This window comes from Crocodylus siamensis, chromosome 5 (genome assembly GCF_052110815.1).
Source record: "Crocodylus siamensis isolate JL-2025a chromosome 5, ASM5211081v1, whole genome shotgun sequence".
Lineage (NCBI taxonomy): Eukaryota > Metazoa > Chordata > Crocodylia > Crocodylidae > Crocodylus > Crocodylus siamensis.
In genome coordinates this window covers 67,533,453-67,555,441 of record NC_143399.1, presented here as the reverse complement: position 1 = coordinate 67,555,441, position 21,989 = coordinate 67,533,453, and the positions used below count along the sequence as shown (strand labels likewise).

The 21,989-nt window shown below is 42.3% G+C and overlaps 1 protein-coding gene across 8 annotated transcripts in view; it reads left to right on the top strand.

Annotated features, from left to right (window-relative positions):
* Positions 1-5,403, top strand: part of NTNG1 (netrin G1) — a 304,356-nt gene extending 298,953 nt beyond the window's left edge. For 4 of the 8 annotated variants that reach the window (XM_090048807.1, XM_090048806.1, XM_090048809.1 and 1 more), the window contains one exon: positions 2,648-5,403. In XM_090048807.1, the coding sequence (XP_089904933.1) occupies positions 2,648-2,874 (227 nt within the window). In that variant the 3' untranslated portion in view covers positions 2,875-5,403. The remainder of the gene's footprint in view (positions 1-2,647) is intronic. The other 4 variants (XM_090048808.1, XM_090048812.1, XM_090048811.1 and 1 more) reach the window with 2 other exon arrangements.
* The last annotated feature ends 16,586 nt before the right edge of the window (positions 5,404-21,989 follow it).

Here is a 21,989-nt window from a genome sequence, read left to right as displayed (position 1 = left end):
CTGGACTTGGCATCACTGTGCGTGGTATAGCCTGACTGGAAGTATTTAATGTGCTATAGTACAGAACATTAAAATGCAGACATATGGTTGTCTTCTTTATAATATCCTGAACATACCACATTTGCTGTACCTTAGTGTTCACTTGTGATATTAACTAATCAGAAACTGTGGCTGCATTTTTGTAATCTATCAAAAGATTATAAAATATATCATCAGAACTGAAGAAATCACAGAGAAAAAGTGGCAAAAGAGAAACCTGTTTAGCTGTTGCTTTTTGGTTACTTTATATTGTTACATATTGTGGAGAAAGTACACCATGCTCATTACTTGACTCATTTGGATGCACAAATGAGATTTCTAAGATTAACATGGCTCGGCTTATAACAAATTGAAATCTCTTTTAAAAGTGCTTTGAGCCATGTTGCTGGCTGGTATAAATCATCCTACACATCCACTGATTTTTAAAGTTATACAAAATTACATCTGGGTCTCAGTTAAAATTTAGTATTCATAATATTTTCATATTAAAATAATAAAATATTTTTAAAATTGCTAAAGGAATGGAAACAACAATTAGCAAACCTGGCAGTGGAAAAATTATGCTTCCCTATTCTGCTTCCTTCAGGTGTTCCCTGGATGTTACATGCTTAAACATTATAAATTATAGAGCCAGATCTTGCATACCTTACTCTAGACTAGTGATTCTCAACCTAGGTGCTGCAGCTGCCCAATATTAGCACTGTTGTCTGTGCAAACATCTCTATCCACTTCACAAAATAAACCCAAAGATTTTGAATAGGAATCAATAGCGTAAAAAACACTCTGACATTTTGTGGTCTTTCTGACTGCTTTCCAACAGAAAAATTAAGTTATTTTTCTGAGTCAAGAGATGAGTGAAAGCTAAGAGCTGGCTTTTTCAGAGTGCTGTCTTGAGTCTAGTAAAGTTGAGAACCACCGTTCTAAATTCACTCATATTTCCTTTACCTCAAAGCAGACTTGTAAGTATCATGCTTCCTTGCATATGAAACACTCCAAATAAAACATGCACCGCATTTTAGGAAGGCAGAATGGGGGGAAAAAAATAACACAATTATCCCTGAGTCTTTCCTGCCACAGCGCAGGCTCACCATAGCTGAATGCTCCCAAGCACATGCATCATTGTGAAATTCAAGCCTTAATCCAGGGGTGGACAAAATGGTCCATCTGGCCGGCAGCCAGATTCCATTTCCCAGCAGCCCCTGCCCGCATGGCTGGGGCCGGTCTCCACGGAGACCCCAGCCACAACTGCACTGTGAAAGCTCAAGGCTGGGGTCGCCATGGCATGTGACGGAGCAGGGCAGGGGGCTGCTCCAGAGCCGCTGGGATCTTGCGGTGGGGGCAGCTTGGTCCAGAGCCAGGGCCTAATCCCAGTTGGGGGGGGCAGGAGGGGCCCCTGGGACTCAGCCCCAGTGTGCTAGGCTGGAAGGAGAAAGTGCCAGGCCCCCAGGGACCAATCCTAATGTGGGGGCAGTGCCAGGCCCTGGGGGGGTGCTGGGCCAGTGGGATGGGGTTATTGCCTCTCCCTGAAGACCTATCTTGGTTGGCCAGGGCAGTAGCAGGCCCCCTGGGGACCAATCCCAGTGGGAAGGTGATGGGCCCCAGCACCCAGTCCTGGCTTGTGGGCTTAATTGGACTTGTGGATTGACCCTGCCCCATTCATCTGACCTGCAGGACCACAAGGTTGAGCATCACTGATCTCTTGATAAAAATCAACTAGACTAAAATTGAGACTGACACAAGAATGTGACAATTCATGTACATAACCAGATAGGAGTGTTTCAATGAACATTGTTCTAATTAATGTAAAGAAAAACCTTAAATGATTTTTAAAATATTGTAGGAAAACCTACCTTTGGAGGTCTAAAATTCCTGACACTGACCCTTCCATTCGTATTTCTTTAATCATCAGTAGATGATTTATTTAATCTATCTTAAATATTTCTAAGGTCCTTATTACCCTGGAACCTAAGCACTGTTTATAAATGTATGCAATTAAGAAGTACCTGAACTTGTAATGGAATGTAACCATTTCTCTCTGTTCCCACAAGTACATGGTGCATGGATTTAAGCAACTAAAGCCATTTAACATCCATCTAAGAGCATGCTGACTTACCTATGCTGTACCCACCTCATGCCTTTTTGTTTATCTGCCAGTACATTAATATGTAAAAGCTATTCAATATTAGGGGCTGATTTCTTTGAGTTCTTTTCATTTCAGCAAAGCCACGTTGCATTTTTAATTGCCATTAATCTTTTCCAAGAGCTCTGCGCTTCTTGAGTACTTGTTGCCCCTTTCAAAGAATGCACTTATCTAGCGTTCCAGTTCAGCAATAACAATAAAAATCAAGACACTGAAAAACAGCAGGTATTAAGTATCTTTGTAGTTTGAAATGAATTATAATGTTCTCTAAGATTAAAGAACATATATGAAAAAATCCCTAATATAAAAAAGGCTCAACTGCAGTTGTTCAGAAACTGGAAATGCATATCTTGCTTCCATTTCAAAATGGGGGGGAAGCCAATAAATTTATTTTTGGTTATAAACTGTCTTTAACAGTGGAACTTAAGTTTATTCTGCTATTCTTTTTCTTTTCCCTCAATCCTGCAGAAAATGTATGCGACAATGAACTACTACATTGCCAGAATGGAGGAACATGCATCAACAACGTGCGATGCCAGTGCCCTCCAGCTTATACTGGCATTTTATGCGAGAAGTTGAAGTGTGAAAGGGATCCAGGAGGCTGCAACCAAAATTCGGCCCAGAGGGCAGTATCACATGGCCCTCTATTACTGCTGACTGCTCTACTAGGAGTAACTGGACTTTTCATATTCTAGACCCCATATGGTCGATGGCATCGTTGTTCAGACTGCTTCAAATGGAATGTGCCACATGAAAGCAAAATAGAATCCAAGCATTTGCTACTAAAATAAAAAAGAAACAGAAAAAAACCACATATAAAGTAAGAAGGCCTAACTGAACTAAGCCATATTAATTGTGGACAGCGCTCTGAGTCAAGACTGTTAATTTCTGACTCAAAACAAGTTGGCAGCTGCCAATTCTATTACTGCAAATCACAATGCCAGCTGCAAAGCTTACACAGGATTGAAAAGGCTTTGACAGCCCCCAAAATGGAAAATAAAAACATTTGCTACTCCAGTATGGTGCGCTACTGTACCTCTGCCCAGTGTGTGGACCAACCAAATAGAGGCATTCTTTGCTGTCAGTGCATTGTGGGTATAAGGAAATCTGTTCAAGCTGCCATATTGGCCTGCTTCAGTCCCTGAATCCTTTCCAACCTGTGCTTTAGTGAACGTTGCTCTGTAACCCTTGTTGGTTGAAAGATTTCTTTGTCTGATGTTAGTGATGCACACGTGTAACAGCCCCCTCAATAAAACTCAAGCCAGTCATATCCTTGTATATCTTAGCAGCACTGCATCATTAAGATGCTGTGTTCACCTATTGTACAAGAGTGGCTATAGGACAAAAGTGTATTTATCCTTTTGTATTCAAATGAAGTTATTTTTCTTGAACTAATGTACAATGTAGATTTTTTGTATTATTGCCAATTTGTGTTACCAGACAATTTGTTATTGTATTTAATTCTAATCAGATATGAAAAAATATTACTTTTTATTTGGTCCTTTTTTTCCTTTCATTTAATTGTGCAGAGATTTCTCTGTATGGGCAACGTGCTGGCATCAAAGAATATCAGTTTACATATATAACAAGTGTAATAAGATTCCACCAAAGGACATTCTAAATGTTTTCTTGTTGCTTTAACACTGGAAAATTTAAAAGAATAAAAATTACTGCATAAACAATTTCAGGGGATTTGCATTGCCGTTTTTTAAAGACTATTTAAAGAAAACGCTTTCCTTGATCATTTTACCATCTCCTATATGAATAAAATGTAAATTAAAAGGCAGAATGCAGTTTGCAGTGAGGTCTAACACTTTTTTTTCTTTTGCGAACCAACCCAAAAATATCTAGATATTTAGAAAAATGTACAAAACTCCAAGGACCACCCCACCACACAGTATTTAAGCTCCCAGCTCCTATCATTATTCTCTCAGGTCATCACTGTTATTATCCCAAGGCTACTTTTTCAAAGTATTAGGGAGGATTGTGGGTTTATTTTTATTATTTTTTTATTCATGCAGCTTTTGGATTGACAGTAATGAAGAACTTATAGTCATGGCTTAAATTGGTATCTCCTAAAGCTTCATTAAAATGAAATGTTTATATATGTACAATACAAGTCTGCCTCAGAAAATGCAAAAGCAGCAGCAATCACAAAAAGAGAGTTTGGTGATTTAACTTTTAATAAAGTCAAATTTAGCACCTAGAGGGAGTGTCAAAATATACAGCAGCAAGTAGATAAAAAGTGCCGCTCCAGCAAATAAAGTTTGTTTTAAGTATTGCCCAAGGTGTAATAAATTCTTGGTTTTGCCTGTTATTAGGCCAATTAGTGTATGTGACAACAAGAAAGAGAGAGAAAAGTTGAGGCAACCCAACACCACAGCAGTGTTTCAAAGACAAAGAAAATCAAAAAGTAATAACAGCACATGTGTTCATTTCCAAACAATATTTGGCATGTGCAGTGTAAATATTTTACCAATAGTAATAGCCTATGAAGGAAAACAATCTACACAGGCAGCATTTTTAAGATCAATATATTCTACCTGGACTCTTGTTCCTTTGTGTTGGATAGATTACAGTTTTGTAAACTAAATTATTTTGATAGCTTCTCTACTCTGAAGTAAAATAAAAGCCAGTAAACTAATAAATAGTTTTCCAGTAAACTAGTAAATACCCATAGAAATGCTGGGGCAGGGAGGGAGAACATTTTTCTCAGTTTTGTTTCTAAAAGAGCCCATACGAAGGGTGTCAATACAAGTAAACAGATAATACTTGTTCAGGCTAACATTCTAGCCCTGCCTGTGGAACAACTGTTACTCATACTAACATTTTCTTTTGGTGTGCTGTATAAGATACTTAATCATGGGTTTGGCCATGTGCCAGTATTGTCTACATAAAATTGTAGATTTACAGTAGAAGCATACCCATGACAATAAACAGAAAATTATATTGCAGTCTCACTGCAGAATATAAATGCAAATACAGGTGGCATACAGAGCTGAAGATTACTTATAATTAAGTGGATTTCTAATTTAAAATGTGGAATTTAAGTTGTCTTAAAGTTTATTAGTACAGACCAAATGTAAACCATGTCATTATTAGAAAGGATGCACTTTAACTGTCATTATGCACTTGAGATTTTGTAAAAGTTCTCAGAAGACATGTTTTGCACGTTTGCTTATGAGAGACTCTGCCACCCAATGCTAAAGTAAAATGAATATCATACGTTAATCAGTTCATCTGTATTTCGATTTCGTGTTGCTCATCTGGAAGTACACAGAATGCATACTTAGCTAGCTCCTTACCTTTAGATACCTTTTCTACATTTCACTATCTAGGTCAACTTGCCTTCAATGAAAATACAATTTTAGATCTGCATTCAATGGAAAACAATTTTTCTTCACAGTTTTCTTCAAACTTTATGTTTTCAAGTGTGCATACTTTAAGAGAACTGCAGTGCATGGAAATTCTAAGTATAAATTGTGCAACAATACTCCAAGAATGTGTGTGCTTCCATGTGCACTCTATATATAGATATAGGTCACAGACACATATATGCATGGAGAAATTTTTTTTAACAACACTCAGCTGTTCTCATTGAAGCCTCTGGGAGACTTGGGGAAGCAGAATGTAATTACACTTTCTTTTTAAATGGCCAGAACTGACACTTCTTGGAAAAGATGATCTTTCAATGACCACATGTAGTTCTTACCTCTGTTTTAACCCTCACCTGAAAAAATGCACTTCTAGCAACATACTGTACATTTTTTTTGAATACAGTTAATGCTTCTTTGCATGTTTTTAAAATGATTTGCGTTTAAGGTGCTATTTAAGTTATAATAATTACATCCACATACTGAACCCCCAGCCCTGAACCAAAGGGTACAGTGCAGCACCAGCCTCAATTACTGTACTGCTGTACTACATTAACTTTCCAACCCAACTCTTGGTTTGGCCTTACTTTGTTTGCATGATCACAGTCTGCACTAGTATAATTTTAAAATTAACGCACAAAAATAGTTTGAATTGGTTTGCCAAATCAACGTTGTTTCCCTACTGCTAATGAGGGACTCAATTCTAGTTGTAGATCCACATGTCTTTAATACTAAAAAAGGGTGCAACTCATGCATATGCCTGGCTTGCAGCATCTTCTTCCAAGAGGTGCATTATACAGATATGCAGTATAATGTTCTTGTAAATTCATAAAAAGCCTCAGTTTAACCCAATTCATTGGCCTCTCATATGAATTGATCTTATGCTTTAATATGAGGTAGTATGGGAACCATGGGTGTGTGTCTATATCTTGCTGATAACTCTAAGGCAACATGTCAGGGGTTAGCAACCTTTTTGACGCTGCAGGCTGAAATAATGCAGCTCAATCCCAAGGTGGGCTAGTCCTGGTGCTGCTTCTTGCTGTGCTGCTGCTGCTGCATGTGCAACCCTCTGTAAAATTCCCCCTGCCACCAAAATGCCCCCAAATTGTTCTATCAACAAAATACTGCTGATATCCGAATTCATGGGCTGAATTAAATCACCTGGAAGACTAGATCTGGCACGTAAGTCAGAGGTTGCTGACCCCTTCACTATGGCTAGGTACAGACATTCAAAAAGCCTGAGACAGAATCAATGCAAGTTACATGGTTTTCTGTAAGTGGCATAGTTTAAATCAGCAGCAAACAGAACATACATTCGCCCTTTGTTGGCAGGGGACAAACCTTAGACCAGGTTCTGCCATTTTTAAACCAGTCAAAGTGTGCTGAACTTCTGTTATGGGTACAGACCAGTTTCTGATGGCTTATACTTGTAAAAGTGTAATATCTGTACCTGGCGTGTGCAAATTTGTTATTGGACTTTTATACATATTAGGCCACTGATCTAACTAGTAGGGCAGTGCAAAGCTTCGGTAGCTGATTCAATTCAGAGGAGATTCAGTCTGATTTGGGGACCAAATCTCTGAATCTGAATCAAATTGGGAGACCAAGTCAAAGCTCCAAATCAATTCAGAAAAGCTTCAGAAAAGATTTGGCTAATTCGGAGATTCGGCCATAGACTAAACAGGCAGGTAAATCTATTAGGGTTGTGGGGGGAGGGGGAGAAAGAAGAGACAAGGGAGGGAGGAATTGGGGCTGGGACCGGGACCAGGGCTGGGACAAGCTGCCTATCCAGGGGGGCTCTGGATGCGGATGCAGCAGTGCTGGGAGTGGGGACTCTGCCTTGCTGCTGCTTGCCCAGCTGGAGATGGGGGTGGGGGCCAGGATGCGGGCACAGCTCGCTCCAGGCAGAAGAGGGCGAGCAGCAGCAGGGCATAGCTCCCACTTCCAGTGCTACCGTGCCTGTTTCCCATGTGCCCCATACCAACTAGCAAGCAGCAGCAGGGCAGAGCCCCTGCTCCCCCAGTGGGCACATCAGCACTGGGAGTGGGGGCTATGCCCTGCTTCCTCCCGGAGCAAGCTGCACCTTCATTGTGCCCCCTCCTCTCACCCCACGCTGGCTGGGCAAGCAGCCGCAGGACATAGCCCCCACGGCTCCCCCTGCTGGGGCAGAGGCAAGCACAGCCAGAGGAGAAGCTCCCATGGCTGCCCTGCCCAGCCCCATCCCCCCACCCTGCCCAGCCTCCCATCCTGCTCAGCACCTGTGCCATAGCGAGGGTGCAGCGTGGCTCAGCAGGATGCTATACACTGCCTGGGAACTAAGGTGGCTCCAGCAGTCAGCCGCAGCCTAGCAGCACTCAGCTGCAGCAGTCCCAGGTCCCTGGCAGCACACGGCACCCTGCCAAGCCACGCTCCACCCACACCATGAGGCACCTGCCGTGTGGGTGCCAAGCAGGGTGGGGAGGAGTGATCCCCACTGCCCCATGCTGTCAATTACCGCTGCTGCAGCCAGTGAGTACAGGGCTCTTTTTTTTCCCTATTTGCACAGGCATATAACTAGATTCCTTTATCCATACATTCAACCAGCAAGATAATTAATTTGAGCAATATTTTTCATGAAATACCTGGGACCAGATTTTCAACCAAGTCTCAAGCAGTCTTCATGTTTGCTCATAGATATAATTACTAATCCTAGTTCCAGGAATTCATTGCCAGAGAAAAATTCTAAGAGTAATTATTTATGGGTGCAAAAATGCATCCACTAAAGCAGAATCTGATACTGAAAATCTGGCATATTTTATACTTATCAGATTAACTCTTCGACAGGCAGAAAAGCATGTAAATTCCTTATGCAAAATGTGTGAGAATTGCAGTATTTTGTACCATATGGCATGTCCCTGAGCAAAATGGAAAACACATCACACTTCAATTTATCCACTGAATACACCATCAGCATGTGATTAAAAATCTCCAACTTGTGCTCTACCTTTTACTTCACTAGTATAATGAAAGCTCGTGCATTAATCACAAAAGATGATGAACACATGTGTAACCAAATATATATTAGGCTCTTTTCAGACAAGTGTGACAAGCATGATCCAAAAAGTTTGTAGCAGAAATGGAAGACAGAAATCTGATACACAATGTCTATAGATATCTATATATGTAGGTATTGTATATCAGATTATATCTATATTTATGTATGTATGTATGTATTGTGTATCAGATTTCTATGTGTGTATATATATAGGCCTTGAAGGCTCCTAACAACTTGCTTTCTCATAATCTATTTTGCTAGTATCCATTTTGTAATAAGCACTATAATATATGCCTTGCCAAAGAAGCATATAGAGGAGAACTCTGACAACAAGCATTGGGCTTTAAGTCAGGAAATGGACCTCAAAAAGAAAGATGAACACAAAGTGAATGCTTCATTTTAGGAAGAATATAAGAGCCCATGACTGAAAGAGACAGGTTGGGTCATCAGGTTCAGACCCTTGCCATCACAGGCAACAAAGCCATATAGTCCCTTTCATAAGCTTATTGAAATACATCTCAAAAGTGGTTACAGTTTTTTACTGGGATCTGTGTGTTTTGGGCATAGCAAAGGAGACTTACAATATACAATAAAATCTCTGTTATCTGGCATCTTCAGGGTAAGGGGACTGCCAGTTATGTAAAAACTCTGGTTAGCTGAAATAACCTGGCAGGATTTTCAGATAACCCAGAGTGTGGGGGGTGGGGCACACATGGAGCAGCGGCAGCACAGGGTGGTGGGTGGTGGCAACAGCATGCAAGCTTTCTGTCCCTCCACCCCCTGTGTCTGGCTGGCCGGCTGGAAACTCCAGTTAATAGTGTATTCCGGTTAGTGAAGTACTGGATAACAGAAATGTTACTGTTTTTCAAAATGCAACAGCAAATGTTTTCTGTGCATATTGGTAAATTCTGATAATTGGAAATGTACCATTTGTGATTAAAGTGAGCAGTAACTGAGGAGTGTAGTTTTTTTTCTATTTTTGAACAGCTATTTTGGACTTTGCTATTTCAGCTGAATATTTTACTTGTTCATGCAATATAATTTATACTCTGACTTTCTGTGCCTGTCTTTGTCTAGTAAATGTGCAAGAGGCAAGGATTTCTTTTATTGGACCAGCTTGTCTAACTCTTTCCCAATTACATGTTTGGTCCAATAAAAGATACCTGAAGAAATCCTTGCCTCACATACTTTGTGGACCAACGTGGCCACATCACTTGTTAACTACTATATCTAGTAAATTAATGGCTAGGAAGCTCACTCAAGACTGCATGTGCCTGAACAAGACCTAGCAATAAAGATATCTAGAAGTAAATACTCCTATGTAGGCAATTAATTAAGTATTTAGCATCAAATTCTGTTCACTATTAAGTGGGACTACCTGCAGATTACAATGGTTTTTGTATTGCAAAACCTTCACTAACACAGAACTGCAATAGTTGATCTAGTATACCTTTATCTTCTCTAGATTGTAGGATTTATATTGGGTAGAGACATGGATACGTATAGAGAAACAAGGAATACATAGCTCCTGTATAGAGGTCTTGAGTCAGAAAAATATTCTTCCACTAAGACCACATTTCTTTGGACATGATTTAGACATGAATAATTCAGTATATAATTGAAGCCTTAATTCCTTCTTTTTCTCCTGTCACCAAAAACTTGTTGTAATAGAAATAGTAAAATAAACAGAATTGCAACATTGAAATTGAAGGGATAATTTTATTAGCTTCCAACAATTGCTAGGAATATAGGACATTATTTAGTTCTAACTAATTATGCTAATACTGAGGACCTCACCAGATCTGTTGAAGAAAAACAGGGAGAATTGGGAGTATAAAATAAAATTAATTTTATTACCCAAGTAACAGAATTTTCCTTGTATGTCCATTTATAGTATTTTTAATTAACAAACTATGAACTTCAGGGAATGATGCTGATGCTATAAAATGACTGGAAAAAAATTTTACTTAGTCTGTATCACCTGCACCCAAAGTTTTCCCACCTTTATGCACGAGTGATTTAACATATTCACAGACAAAACACTTTAAATCAGAATTAAAATCATGGTTGATAAGCAAGTGAATTGTTCTAGTTCAACATTATTATAATGTTAAACTGACAAAAATATATTGAAAAGTGAGGGGCAATGAATTTTCTCTCTTTTTTTTTTTTTAATGATGATATCTTTTATTGGACCAACTACATAGTTGAGAGAGATTTTAGACAAGGTTTTGGCCACAAAATATCTTTTGTCAGATCTGAAAAGGAAGCAGACATGCTTGGGCTAATAACTGATAGGAACAAAACCCCATAGGTAAACTCCAGCCTGCTTAAAGTGGAAGGGAGGTTGGAGATGCACCATATAGACTAACCGAATCAAAAGGAATGGAGCAGGGCTGCTAAAAGAGCAAAGAGATGTTATAGGGAGTAGCTACAAACAAGAGAAATGTGGTAGAAAGGATGATCTGGTAAGCGGTAGAACAAAAGCATTCAAGTGGGAGGAGGGATTAACAAGCAGACTGTAATGAGTCATAAAATGAGCTAATGAAAAAAAGAGGCACTTCTCAGCCCCTTTGTGCCTATGAATACTTTCCTTTTGAATACATCCATTACAAACCTGTTTTCCTTTGCTTTATATAGATATCACATATCATTCCTTCCTCTCAGTTATGGAAAGATTTTAGCTCAAGGTAAGAATGTTTATTATGACACTCAGGTTCAATCAGCAATGTATAATGGGCACATATATAACTATGCTGGTGCTAAAAAAAACAGGAAATACAGATAATTGCTGTGCTGCTCCATCTCTGGCCTGTACACAAAATTTGAGGTTCCCCCACAATAACTGCAGACTTAGGTCCTCCAATATATTTGGGGAACCTGATTTGCTATGGAATAACTTCTACACCATATCTTCTTCTGGCCCTCTAGTACAGAGGAAATATTCTGGTGAAAAAAAGGCAGTTTCCACAGTCTACAGGTCCTAAAGCTATATACATAGCGGTGCATAAGTTAGAGCAGCCCCAGGTTCATTCTTTACCATTGTTGGCAGAATTAGTACAATTTTAAGCTATTGCTGCAGCTGAATTTACAAACCGTATCGTGCAGACATAACATAGTAAATTTTTTACACACAAACTTCTTCAGTACAGAATTTACAGTGTGTGAAATGACACACAAGTCATAGCTAACCAAACAGCTTCTGAGCTCCAAGATAATTGTTATAGAGCTGGCATATAGAGTTGCTGTAATAGACCCATAATTCATCAAATCACTTCAGAACATACTTAAGTTTGTGTATTTTCACATTGCCTTCACTGATATTACACACATGCTCATAGGCAGCATGCTTAAGTGCTTTGATGGATTAGACAGTAGGGCAGTAGGGCTGTGTGAAGCTTTGGTCCCTGATTCGATTTGACAGAGATTCGGCCCAATTCAGTGGCCATATCTCCAAATCAGAATTGAATCAGAGGACCCTCTAATCAGAATTGAATTGGAACCCTCCAAATCAATTTGGAGAGATTTAGAAAGATTCAGACACAGACACAGCTTTAAATGTTTTTTCTACATACCTCTAGGTACCAGGCAGCTCGTGAATGTTGCAATGCTGGGGTGCATAGAGTGTCCCACAAAAGCTCAGGGGGGTCCCCAGCACTTTTGGCAGCAGACCCAGAAGTGGACAAGAAGCACTTCCGGTCCACTTTCAGGTGCACCTGAGAGTGTGCTGGGGGGGCCCAGCCACACCCCCCCAGCTTGGTGACTAGTGCCTCCTGGGTCTGGGGAGCACTCCGGGTCCCCCTGCAGCCAATCGCTGAGCCAGGGGGGAGCACAGGGGTCCCCATGCATGCTCCCCAATGGACCCAGAAATGGACCAGAAGTACTTCCAGTCCACTTCCAGGTTCACTGCCGAGCACATGGGGGGACCCCCACACTTCTCTGGGACTGTCCATCCACCCTAGCATCACAGTGTTTATGAGCCATGCTGGTACCTCGAGGTATGTAGAAAAAACATTTAAAGCTGTGTCTATGTCTGAATCAGCATCAAATCTTCAGATTCAGCCAAATCGAATCAGAGACAGTGATCTGAATCAGCGAATCAAATAACTGTCCCCGATTCAGGCCAAATCCGAATTGAATAATGGCCATGGAATTCCTAAACTCTGGACTTCTGCACTCCATATAAGTCTCTCCGTTCCTTCTGATCATCTCAGCTATGGAATGATAGTTACAGTGCTGCATTTTTCTATTTCACAATATATAAAATATTTCAGAGTATATTTTTAAAAGAAAAAATATACATAATAAAGAACAAAACTATCTACTATGATAATTAAGCCAGTTAAGATGAATATCTTAATGAAATTTAGATGTTGAAAGTATCAAAACTGGATTATGCAGGAAGTTGGTTTACAACCTTAAACTGGGGGCTTCTAACTGCTGCTCTATAATGCATGATAAGACCCTTTTGAAAGTGCCACACTAATTCTCTCTTATTACAGTGTATTTTTAATTAGATAATAGGGGGGAAAATAATGGATTATCATACAACTAAAGCTGTGTTAAAAATAACATCCTGTTCACAAAAGGAGCTCAGTGTGTCACTTCAATTAAGTCTACATTAACAGTCACTACTAAGACTTATTCATGTCAGGTGGAATGTTTTGTATACCTCTATACATTGCCTCAAGCAAATATTTTTCAAAGGAGATTGCAGATTATTTTCACAAGTCATCTCCACTTTAAGAAGACTCCAGCAATGTGACTAAAGTGTCCCAAAAAAGTATTTTCTTACTGCACCAAACGCATGCATCTAAAACAATAAGCAATCAGTCTTTATCCCCCTTCCCACAAACACAGACACACACAATCTCTCCAAAAAGTCTTTAAAATGTGTTTCAACTTAGATATTGATCCAAACTCAAATACTAGAACTGACCATGACTGATTTATGATACCATTATGATTATATCTATTAGCTATTTAGGATCAGCCCAGAGGGTCACCCTCAACTGGCCTGACCTATGTAAAATGTTCGTTTCAATCTATGTTACTTTACACAGATGCGCGCAGAACACAGGAGAAGAGAAAAGTAGACAAACTAATTCCTAGAAAGGAACTCAAAGCTTCCTGTTACTTTCACAAAACCCTTCTAGGAATTAGGTTTTCCATGATTGGTTTCTTTTTCTATGGTTGGTTCTAATTAGAGGCTATAGAGACAGGAAGTGGGGCTCAAAAGAGGTGCAAGTCAGGTATAACAAGATATGAGAGACATCTTGTGTTTATGGCCTAGAGCACCAAAGTGAGCTCTGAACGTGCTACCAGAAGACTCAACTTTTAGCACTGGATTTCAAAGAACTTGTGGGCAGGCTGGACTGCCAGCATGAGAGGACAAGCTAAGTGGTTTTTGATATTGATTGTTGGTGGGTTTGGGCTGGGACTAAAGAGAAATATTAACATGTCCTATGATGCTTATGGTCTTCCCTAACTAGAATGGTCTGAAATGATAACCATATCCAAAGACTCCTAAGCTTTACTGTTCACAGCTAGTTTGAACGTGATACAGTAAAGCCTTTTCTGTAATTTATCGCAGTGAAAAAGTACACAGTTAAATATCTATTTTGTTATTCTGTTAATGAGGCACATGTTGGAGAATGTTAATTTAGTGTGTTAATTACATAGAAATCCCCACTGTAATATTGTGTGAAGTACGTAACTACATATACACTTAAAATTTGTGCTCTTGTAAGTAGCACATGGGTTCAGTACAATGCACTTCAGCATACCACCCATTCAATTATTTGGAAACCTAACTGTAAAACTTACATGCATCTCCATAAAGTAACCTAGATGGGAAAGAACTTTTAATGTAGGTCAGGCCAGTTGAAGGTGACCCTTAGTGCTAACCCAAATAATTGTATAAATATGATAAACCATTTTCAGTCTCTTGTAAAACTTCCATTGATGTCAATAGGACTAGTATTTTTCTCTGTGTTTCTCAAACGTAGTGGCTGTCAGAAATTACTGATATTTCTTAGTATCAATATACTGCTGTGCAACTGTTTGTGCATAACTGGATACCTCAGCAATCTTCTATTAGTATAGCTGCATTAATGTTTTCAAGCCTTGCATACCGTTCATCCTAAAAGGCACTAACAAAGGGCACATGCAGACATTATCAGGGCCCAGTCTACAATCACACAGCTTACTTTAAGTGGCATGATCATAGATCAGATTCCTTTTGTGCACATATTCACTGGTGCTGGAAGCTATACAGGGAACATGATTTAAGTCAAGGTAGGCAAGGGGCAGTTAGGATTGGGGGAGCTAGTGGTTCTGTGCAGGAGGTTGGGGGGGCTGGCAGGATTGTGGGGGTTGGTGGGTCAAAGCAGGGATGTGGGTTGGTGGGCTAAAGATATCCAAGTCTGGGTTGGGGAAGGGGGCATGACCAAGAAACAGGGCTCTCTCTACCCTGGGCTGCTCTCCAAATGTGTGCATGTTTGGGAGACAAATGCAGATATTCCCAGGACTTTAAGCCACATGATGGTAGATTGGGTCTTGCTTGTACACATGCTTGCAGGTGCCAGAAACCACACTAGGAACATTATCTAAGTTGGGGCAGGAGGAGCTGATAGGATGGGAGGGGCTTGGTGAGTTCACAGGGGGGTTAGTAAGTCTGCAGGTGGGGATGGGTTTCCATTTGGGGGTGGAGGGACTGAGAGGGCCAGGAGGCTAAACAGTAGCCAAGTCAGTAAGGGGAGGTAGGGAAACCACAGCCCCAGGGGTTCCAAACTTGTACACATATTTGGTAGATGGCACTAGCTCATGGCCAATCTAACTTAGTGTGTCACTCAAGTGAACTAAATTAGATTTGAGTCAGCCAATCTAGCCTACCTGATTTAACCACCCCAAACAGATGTACAGATTGGCACTTAGATCAGCCTAACTCTAGTTGATCTCAGTGTCAGGTCTGAACATGAGTAAACTAAGTTAGATTGAGACAGTCATTTTTGCCCCATCCAAACTCCCTGAACATAGTACAGTTCAGCACTTAGATCAGACCAACCCCAGTTAGGCTGATCTAAGTGTAATGTCTACTTGGAGCTAAAGTGAACCTGAATACTAGATAATCATTAACAAAGACTTTTTATTGTGGATTGGTTTTAACAGTTTTGCGTTACCTATACCGGGGGGAAGGCACCTTTTTTGGCAGGCATGCCACAAATTAGCACACACCCTCCTAGTGTTATTCTGGTCCCCTTCCCCTGTCCAATCTACTGCTCTGCTTTCTGCTGCTGTACTACCTACCTCCTCCCTGAGCTGCCACACGCCACACACTAAGGCTGTTCATGCCACCTATGGCACACATACCACAGGTTGGCCACTCCTGTTCTATACAATTTCAGAATGCGCCCAACACAATTTCGAGTTGAAAAACTTCAAATTGTTCAGTGGCTCATCTGTGCTGAACTTTAGTTAAGAGGAAGACATGAATCACAAAACTAGGTATGAAGAAATTTAGACTTATAAATAGTACTGCCTCAGCCTTTGGCTATTTACTTTGCCTCTCTACATCACTGTTCACCCTCCCCTCATTTATAAAATGGTGATTAATAATCCTCATCTGCCTATATGTAGAGACCTATCAAAACTGCAGTTTCACAGAAAACATGAAATCCAGTATTGCCTGTGAAAGTTGGCAATGTCCACAAAATCTGGGGAAAAAAACGAAAAACACTTTACAGAAAATAAAATGTTGGCTCCCAGAGGGAGGCAGCAAAAGTCCTCATGGCACTATGGGGAGGGACCAGGGGCTGCTGCCTCACCCCTCACTGCTGATTGGCTGAGAGGGCTGCCTGTCATGTGGCCCCACTCCTCTCCACCAATCAGCGGTGAGGGGCAGGTCCCTCTCAGCCACACAAAGTTGAGGGGCAGAGTCATAGGGCCCCCCAGCCAGTCAGAGGGATGGGGAGCCAGCCATGATAAGGCCTCAAAAATCACACCCAGCCCTGCAGTCTGCCCATAGAATCAGCTGGCTACCTCTGAGTTGGGTAGACCCCCCCCCCCCCCCCCCAAAAACCAATATCACACGTGGGTGCTTTCACAGTTTAGTCATTTTTATGAAATAGACTCCAGAGTAAAACTAGGATTTACCTAGTTACTGGTACATGGGGCTTACTTTCAGCATGGATTCCTTTTCCTCTTGGGGAATTATGAGTGGTCATTTTGGAGCCAAAAGGAGAAGTTTTCATTTGAGAAACCAGCAGTTCATATACATAGGGTCCCAGGATTAGCTGGAATCTTAAAGAGATTGTAACCTCTTCTGTATACTTTTTGCTTCCTGCAAATTATTTAACTTTCTCTTGTGAACAGAGATTGGTCATTCCTCCTGTCTTCTTGGTTGGAAAGGTATCACAGATGTGCAAAATATTATGTAGACAAGGTTCTTTGGGAAGAACACAGCTACAACAAACAGCCCCAAAATATTATGTAGTCTTTTTGTATGCTTATATGTAGTCAGGACTATATGTTTCTGTGAAGCAGTTTTTTGACATTTCAGGAATAAGCCTGCTCAATATCAGATGATCTAAAAAGGAAAGTTAGTTGCCATGGCAGTGATATTTATAAAGCATCAGGGAAGTTTCCCTATATGTTTCAAAAACCTCTTCTTTTTTTTTTAATGAGAAGTAGTACTAGTACCTTTATACTATACCAAATTTTTATTTTGTTTCTCTCATCCTAAATTGTCTCATGCTAGCTTTATATATTCTTATTCTGAGATTGTGCCTATGAAGGAAAACTTGCTAACCATGTAAGAAGTAGATACATACAAAAGTAAATGGAAGTAACACTAAAATACTCGCAAAATGGTTGAGAGTGTAGGAAAATGTTTATGGTTATCATTACTAAACAAAGTTTCCAAAAACTTCCTTAAAGGGCATTTTGTTACGTTCTACTGTAGATCTAGTTATAACCAGTGCCATTGTGTTAACTAATTCTAACATAATTACCATTAAAGCAACTGAATTCAAATTATCTTAGAAAACATTACTGCTTTGATTAACAAGTAAGAGAAAGAGGGATATTTACTCTTCATGATACTACAAACCAGTTTATCTACAGTCATTTGATGATCCATGAAAGTCAAATAAAGGAGATTCCTGAATGATCCCAATGGAGGAATGATGTTCATAAAAATGGTTCATAGCTGCTATCCTAGATGCAAAGTTAATTAACATAATGCAGCAGGATACATCTGGAGGACAATAATGCCTGTAATAGAAACATTAATGCACATCTTTAAAAAGAGAGAGAAAGAACGAGAGAGAGAAAGACAGACTGGGTTTTTTTTTACTTTTTATAAACGTTTATTGGAGGAATAGGAGTACAATAAAGGGTGGCCCACATGGGGGCCCAGGTACAACAGACAGAGCCTGGGGCTACAGCCTGCAAGGCCTGCCCTCACAGTCTACGGACAAAAACATCTGGTACAACATCAACCCACTAAGACCCCTGCCAGTACCCTGGAAAGGGGTGAGCAGTATCACAGCATGAGGACTAAATGGCAACCCTCAACACTGCAGAGCACACTCTGAATTGTTCAACATGCCTGCAAGGTGGGTACTGTCTGCTGGAGGTCTGCATGTTGGTATTCCAGCGACAGGTGCACCCAGACCAAAAACTGAAAGAGCCACAGGGCACAGAGCCACCCCAGCGAGCCAGTTCCTGTGGCTCTTAAGGATGACCATCTTGGCTTGGCCAAACAGAAAGTTGGCCAGGTAAATGACACCCGCCCCCCCGCCCCAGCTGTCTGGTACAGAAAGGGAAACAAATAAGTAGCCTCCAAGAGGTCCAAGTCCAGTGCCTCAAACAAAGCACCAAGGGTAGCACAGAGTGGTGGTAGCTGGGGGACAAAAGGTGCAGGCTGCTGATGCAGCCAGATCTATGTGGCAGACAAGAATCCCAGTGGCCAGTATCCATGCTGCAATCACCACTGATGGTCACCAATCCTTTTGGCAATGGGCAGCTTATAAAGCATGTACCACTCAGGGCAAGATAGCATGAGTGCCAGTGTCACTGGGCACCACTGCCACATCACGTCAGGATGAGTGGCATGGATGCGGGCATGGCAGACATGAACCACCCATGTGGTCCTTTTGACCAACCCTGTAACAGGGCCTTCTGGGAGAGCATGGCAATGTGAGATCTGGTATTACTATCAGAAGGCACAGGAAGAAACAAGTGCCAGGCTCACCGCCCAGGTGACTGTCCACAGCCGGGATGACAGACAGTGGTGGAAAGGGCTCACCTGGGACATCCCCAGCAGGGATAACCCACCATGTTCAGAGGTGGTCTTTCAGGGCAGCTGTTTGGCACCAAATATCAACGAGGTCCACTGCCTCCAAAGCGGTCCGCAGCTGCTGGGCTGATGACAGGTGGGTCTCCAGCCCACTCCAGTCAAGCTGCTTGTCAACCACACAATTAAAGTCCCCACCCAGGAGGAGAAGGTCATCACCATGAGCTGTGTCCTGCAAAAGGTCAGCTAGGGTCTCAAAAAGGTGACCTGTTCCCATGTGGCAGTAGGCGTGTAGACATTGATTAAGAGGAGATGACATTGTGCCAAAACAAGGTGAACAGTAAGCAGATGGACAGGGAAAACTTCTTGAGCTACTTGAATCAGGCATCAGCTGCGGCAACCCCTGTGGTGAAGGAGGTGCCATGACTCAGGAACATATGGCCTTTCCAAGCAACATGCCAGTCAGTCTGATTGGCTACATCAGTATGCATTTCCTGCAGGAAAGCAATGTCCAGTCATTTCTGATGCAGAAAATCAAAGGGAGCCATCTGCTTTACAGGATCGCTGCAGCCTTTGACACAGAGAACTAAAGGCTGTAGCAGCTATGCATAAAGGATGTAGAAAGGGGGACAGGCAAAGCCAAAAGAGCAGTGGGAAGCACCAGAGAGGAGTAAGCACATAGGACAAAACTGGGCCTACAGCTTGCCAGCCTAAGCTTCCTGCAGCAGGAGCCCAACATCACCCATGAGCTTGCTTAGGCAAAAGCTATAATACTACATCCCGGGGGTGTAGTGAAGTGTCGCTGCTGTGGCCTTAGCAGAAAGCACAAATGTCTCAGGTTCTGAGAATCATTTATGAATACGTTGTGAAGCTTTCCAATGATGCTTGGTCTGGTCAAGGAACTCAATGAGGCACTCAATGGAGTAACCAACAGGGATGTTCCTCAGAGGCAGGAGCAGGCTCTGCTACCAGGGTGGGGACCTACCCACCCCCATGGTGGGGGTACCTTAATTGAGTAAGGAAATGCTGGCCTCCAAGGCAGGACTTCTGTCAACTTGTCCTCAGAGGCAGAATCACAATCTGACCCCAAGGAGGAGGAGGAGAGGTACATGTCACGCACAGGGTGTCGCCAAGGCCTGGGGGGGTACATGGCCCCTCACCAGGACTCCAAGCATCAGGCCCTATGGCAGTGGCATCCTCCAAAGGACACTGATGGGTTACATCAGCCCCTGATCTCTTAGCAAGGGCACTCTCCTGGGCTGGAATCTCTCTCTTTTGGAACCACTTGCAGCTCCCAGAGGGTCCAACCCCCATTGCGACATCGTCAGGTTCAGGGAGCTGAGAGGTGAGGGGAGGGCCGTCAGACTCCCCCACTCACAGGTCACCCCCAACCACTACAAGGTCTGAGGAGGATGCCAAAGAGGCGGGCAGAGAGGGGGGATTGCACTCGCTATCCCAGCTCCCCCTGAAGCAGTGGAGAGGTCTTGAGGGGTTTACAAGGCCTTCTTGGAAGACTCCTCCTGTTGCTGAGAGGTATAGTCCTCAACAGAAGGAGCCAAAGCCTCCCCAGTGGGGGCAGTAAGGGGGCAAATTCAGCCCCACAGAGCCACCTGCCTCTTATGAATTAGGGAGTGGCTGGAAGGAAGATTTTTCCCTACCAGTTGATGGGGCTTCCACACCAGAGGTCAATGAACCACCATCGGGTGCAGCTATAGGCAGCTTCGCCACAGCCAGCTTCTTCCTCAGGCACTGGGCAGCCAGATGGGACCTGCTGTCACAGTGAAAGCACAAGATATCCCCAATAGCGAGGTAGATCTCATAACACTGCCCGTCAATCATGAAGGACAGGGATTGGGGCAAACCCTGATACCCCTGTCAAGAAGCATGAACATCTGCCTTTTAAAGGATAGGACATGCCAAAGCTCAGGAATCCTTCTGTCAAGTGGCAGACAACAGACCAACCCTGTAACTATGCCATAAGGACACAGGTGGTTGGTGAGCCCATCATCCAAAAGAAATGGAGGAATATTAGAGACTACCACCCTAATGGCTGGTGTATCTAAGGGGGTTGTGATGTTAAAAACACCTGACAGATGCACCTGCTACCACAATATCACACACCAAAGCAGGAGAGCTGAGGAAAATGATGGGGACTGACCTCACTTGGGCAGCATAAAGGATATTTTTGCAACCTACTAGTTCACTCACAGCAGAGGCACACTCCTCCATACCAATGGAGGAAGGGGCATGAAGCTGGAAACCAAAACTCTGGTCCAAAGGGGCAGAAGCCCCAGCAGTGGACCACTGGGAGCTACCTTCAGCCATTGCAGCAAAAAAAGAAACAGTTAACTGTGGACAGGGGATGGGCAGCCATCTAACCAACAGGGAACAAAGAAGCTGGAAAAAACAAAAAAACCAACAGAGAAGAGGATAATGGTAAGCAATATCAGGAAAGAGAAGGGGGGAAAAGAAAGCAACAGTGAGAGGGAGAGAAAAACAAAATAAAACCAGAGGAAGGGGGAAGGAAAGGGAATGGTACTGCAGGAAGGAGAAAGGGTTTTAAAAAGGTGAAAAAAGACAAGACTTTAAGAGACATTTATTCCGGGGAAGGTGACAAATGGGGGGCAGTAGAGATCATATACAGGTTGGCCCGAAGATCTGGGCCTTGAGGACAAGGCCTAGGCTCATGGCCTGCAAGGCATGCCCTCACACTGTAAACAAAAATAACAAAAAACACAAAGAACAAAAACAAGTATGTACATGTATACATATATACAGGTCTGCCAGTGGGGACACCCAGCGGGGCCTCAGGACATCAGGGGTTGGGCCGCAGGAACAAAGCCCGAGGTCTCAGCTAGCTGGATACACCTCTGCACCCTGAGCAGCTGGTGGCATCACAGGGCGAAGCAGGCATCCCCCCTCGACTCGGCACAGTGCCCCTTTGACAGTTCAGCGTTCCTCAAAGGTGGACACCGTCCACTGGAAAAGACAAGAAAAGTAATGAAAAGCAGGGGACTATGGTTAGACTGTCTGGGCCTCAAGGACAAGGCCTGGGCTCATGGCCTGCCTGCACACTGTAGACAAAAACAAAAAACAAAACACAAG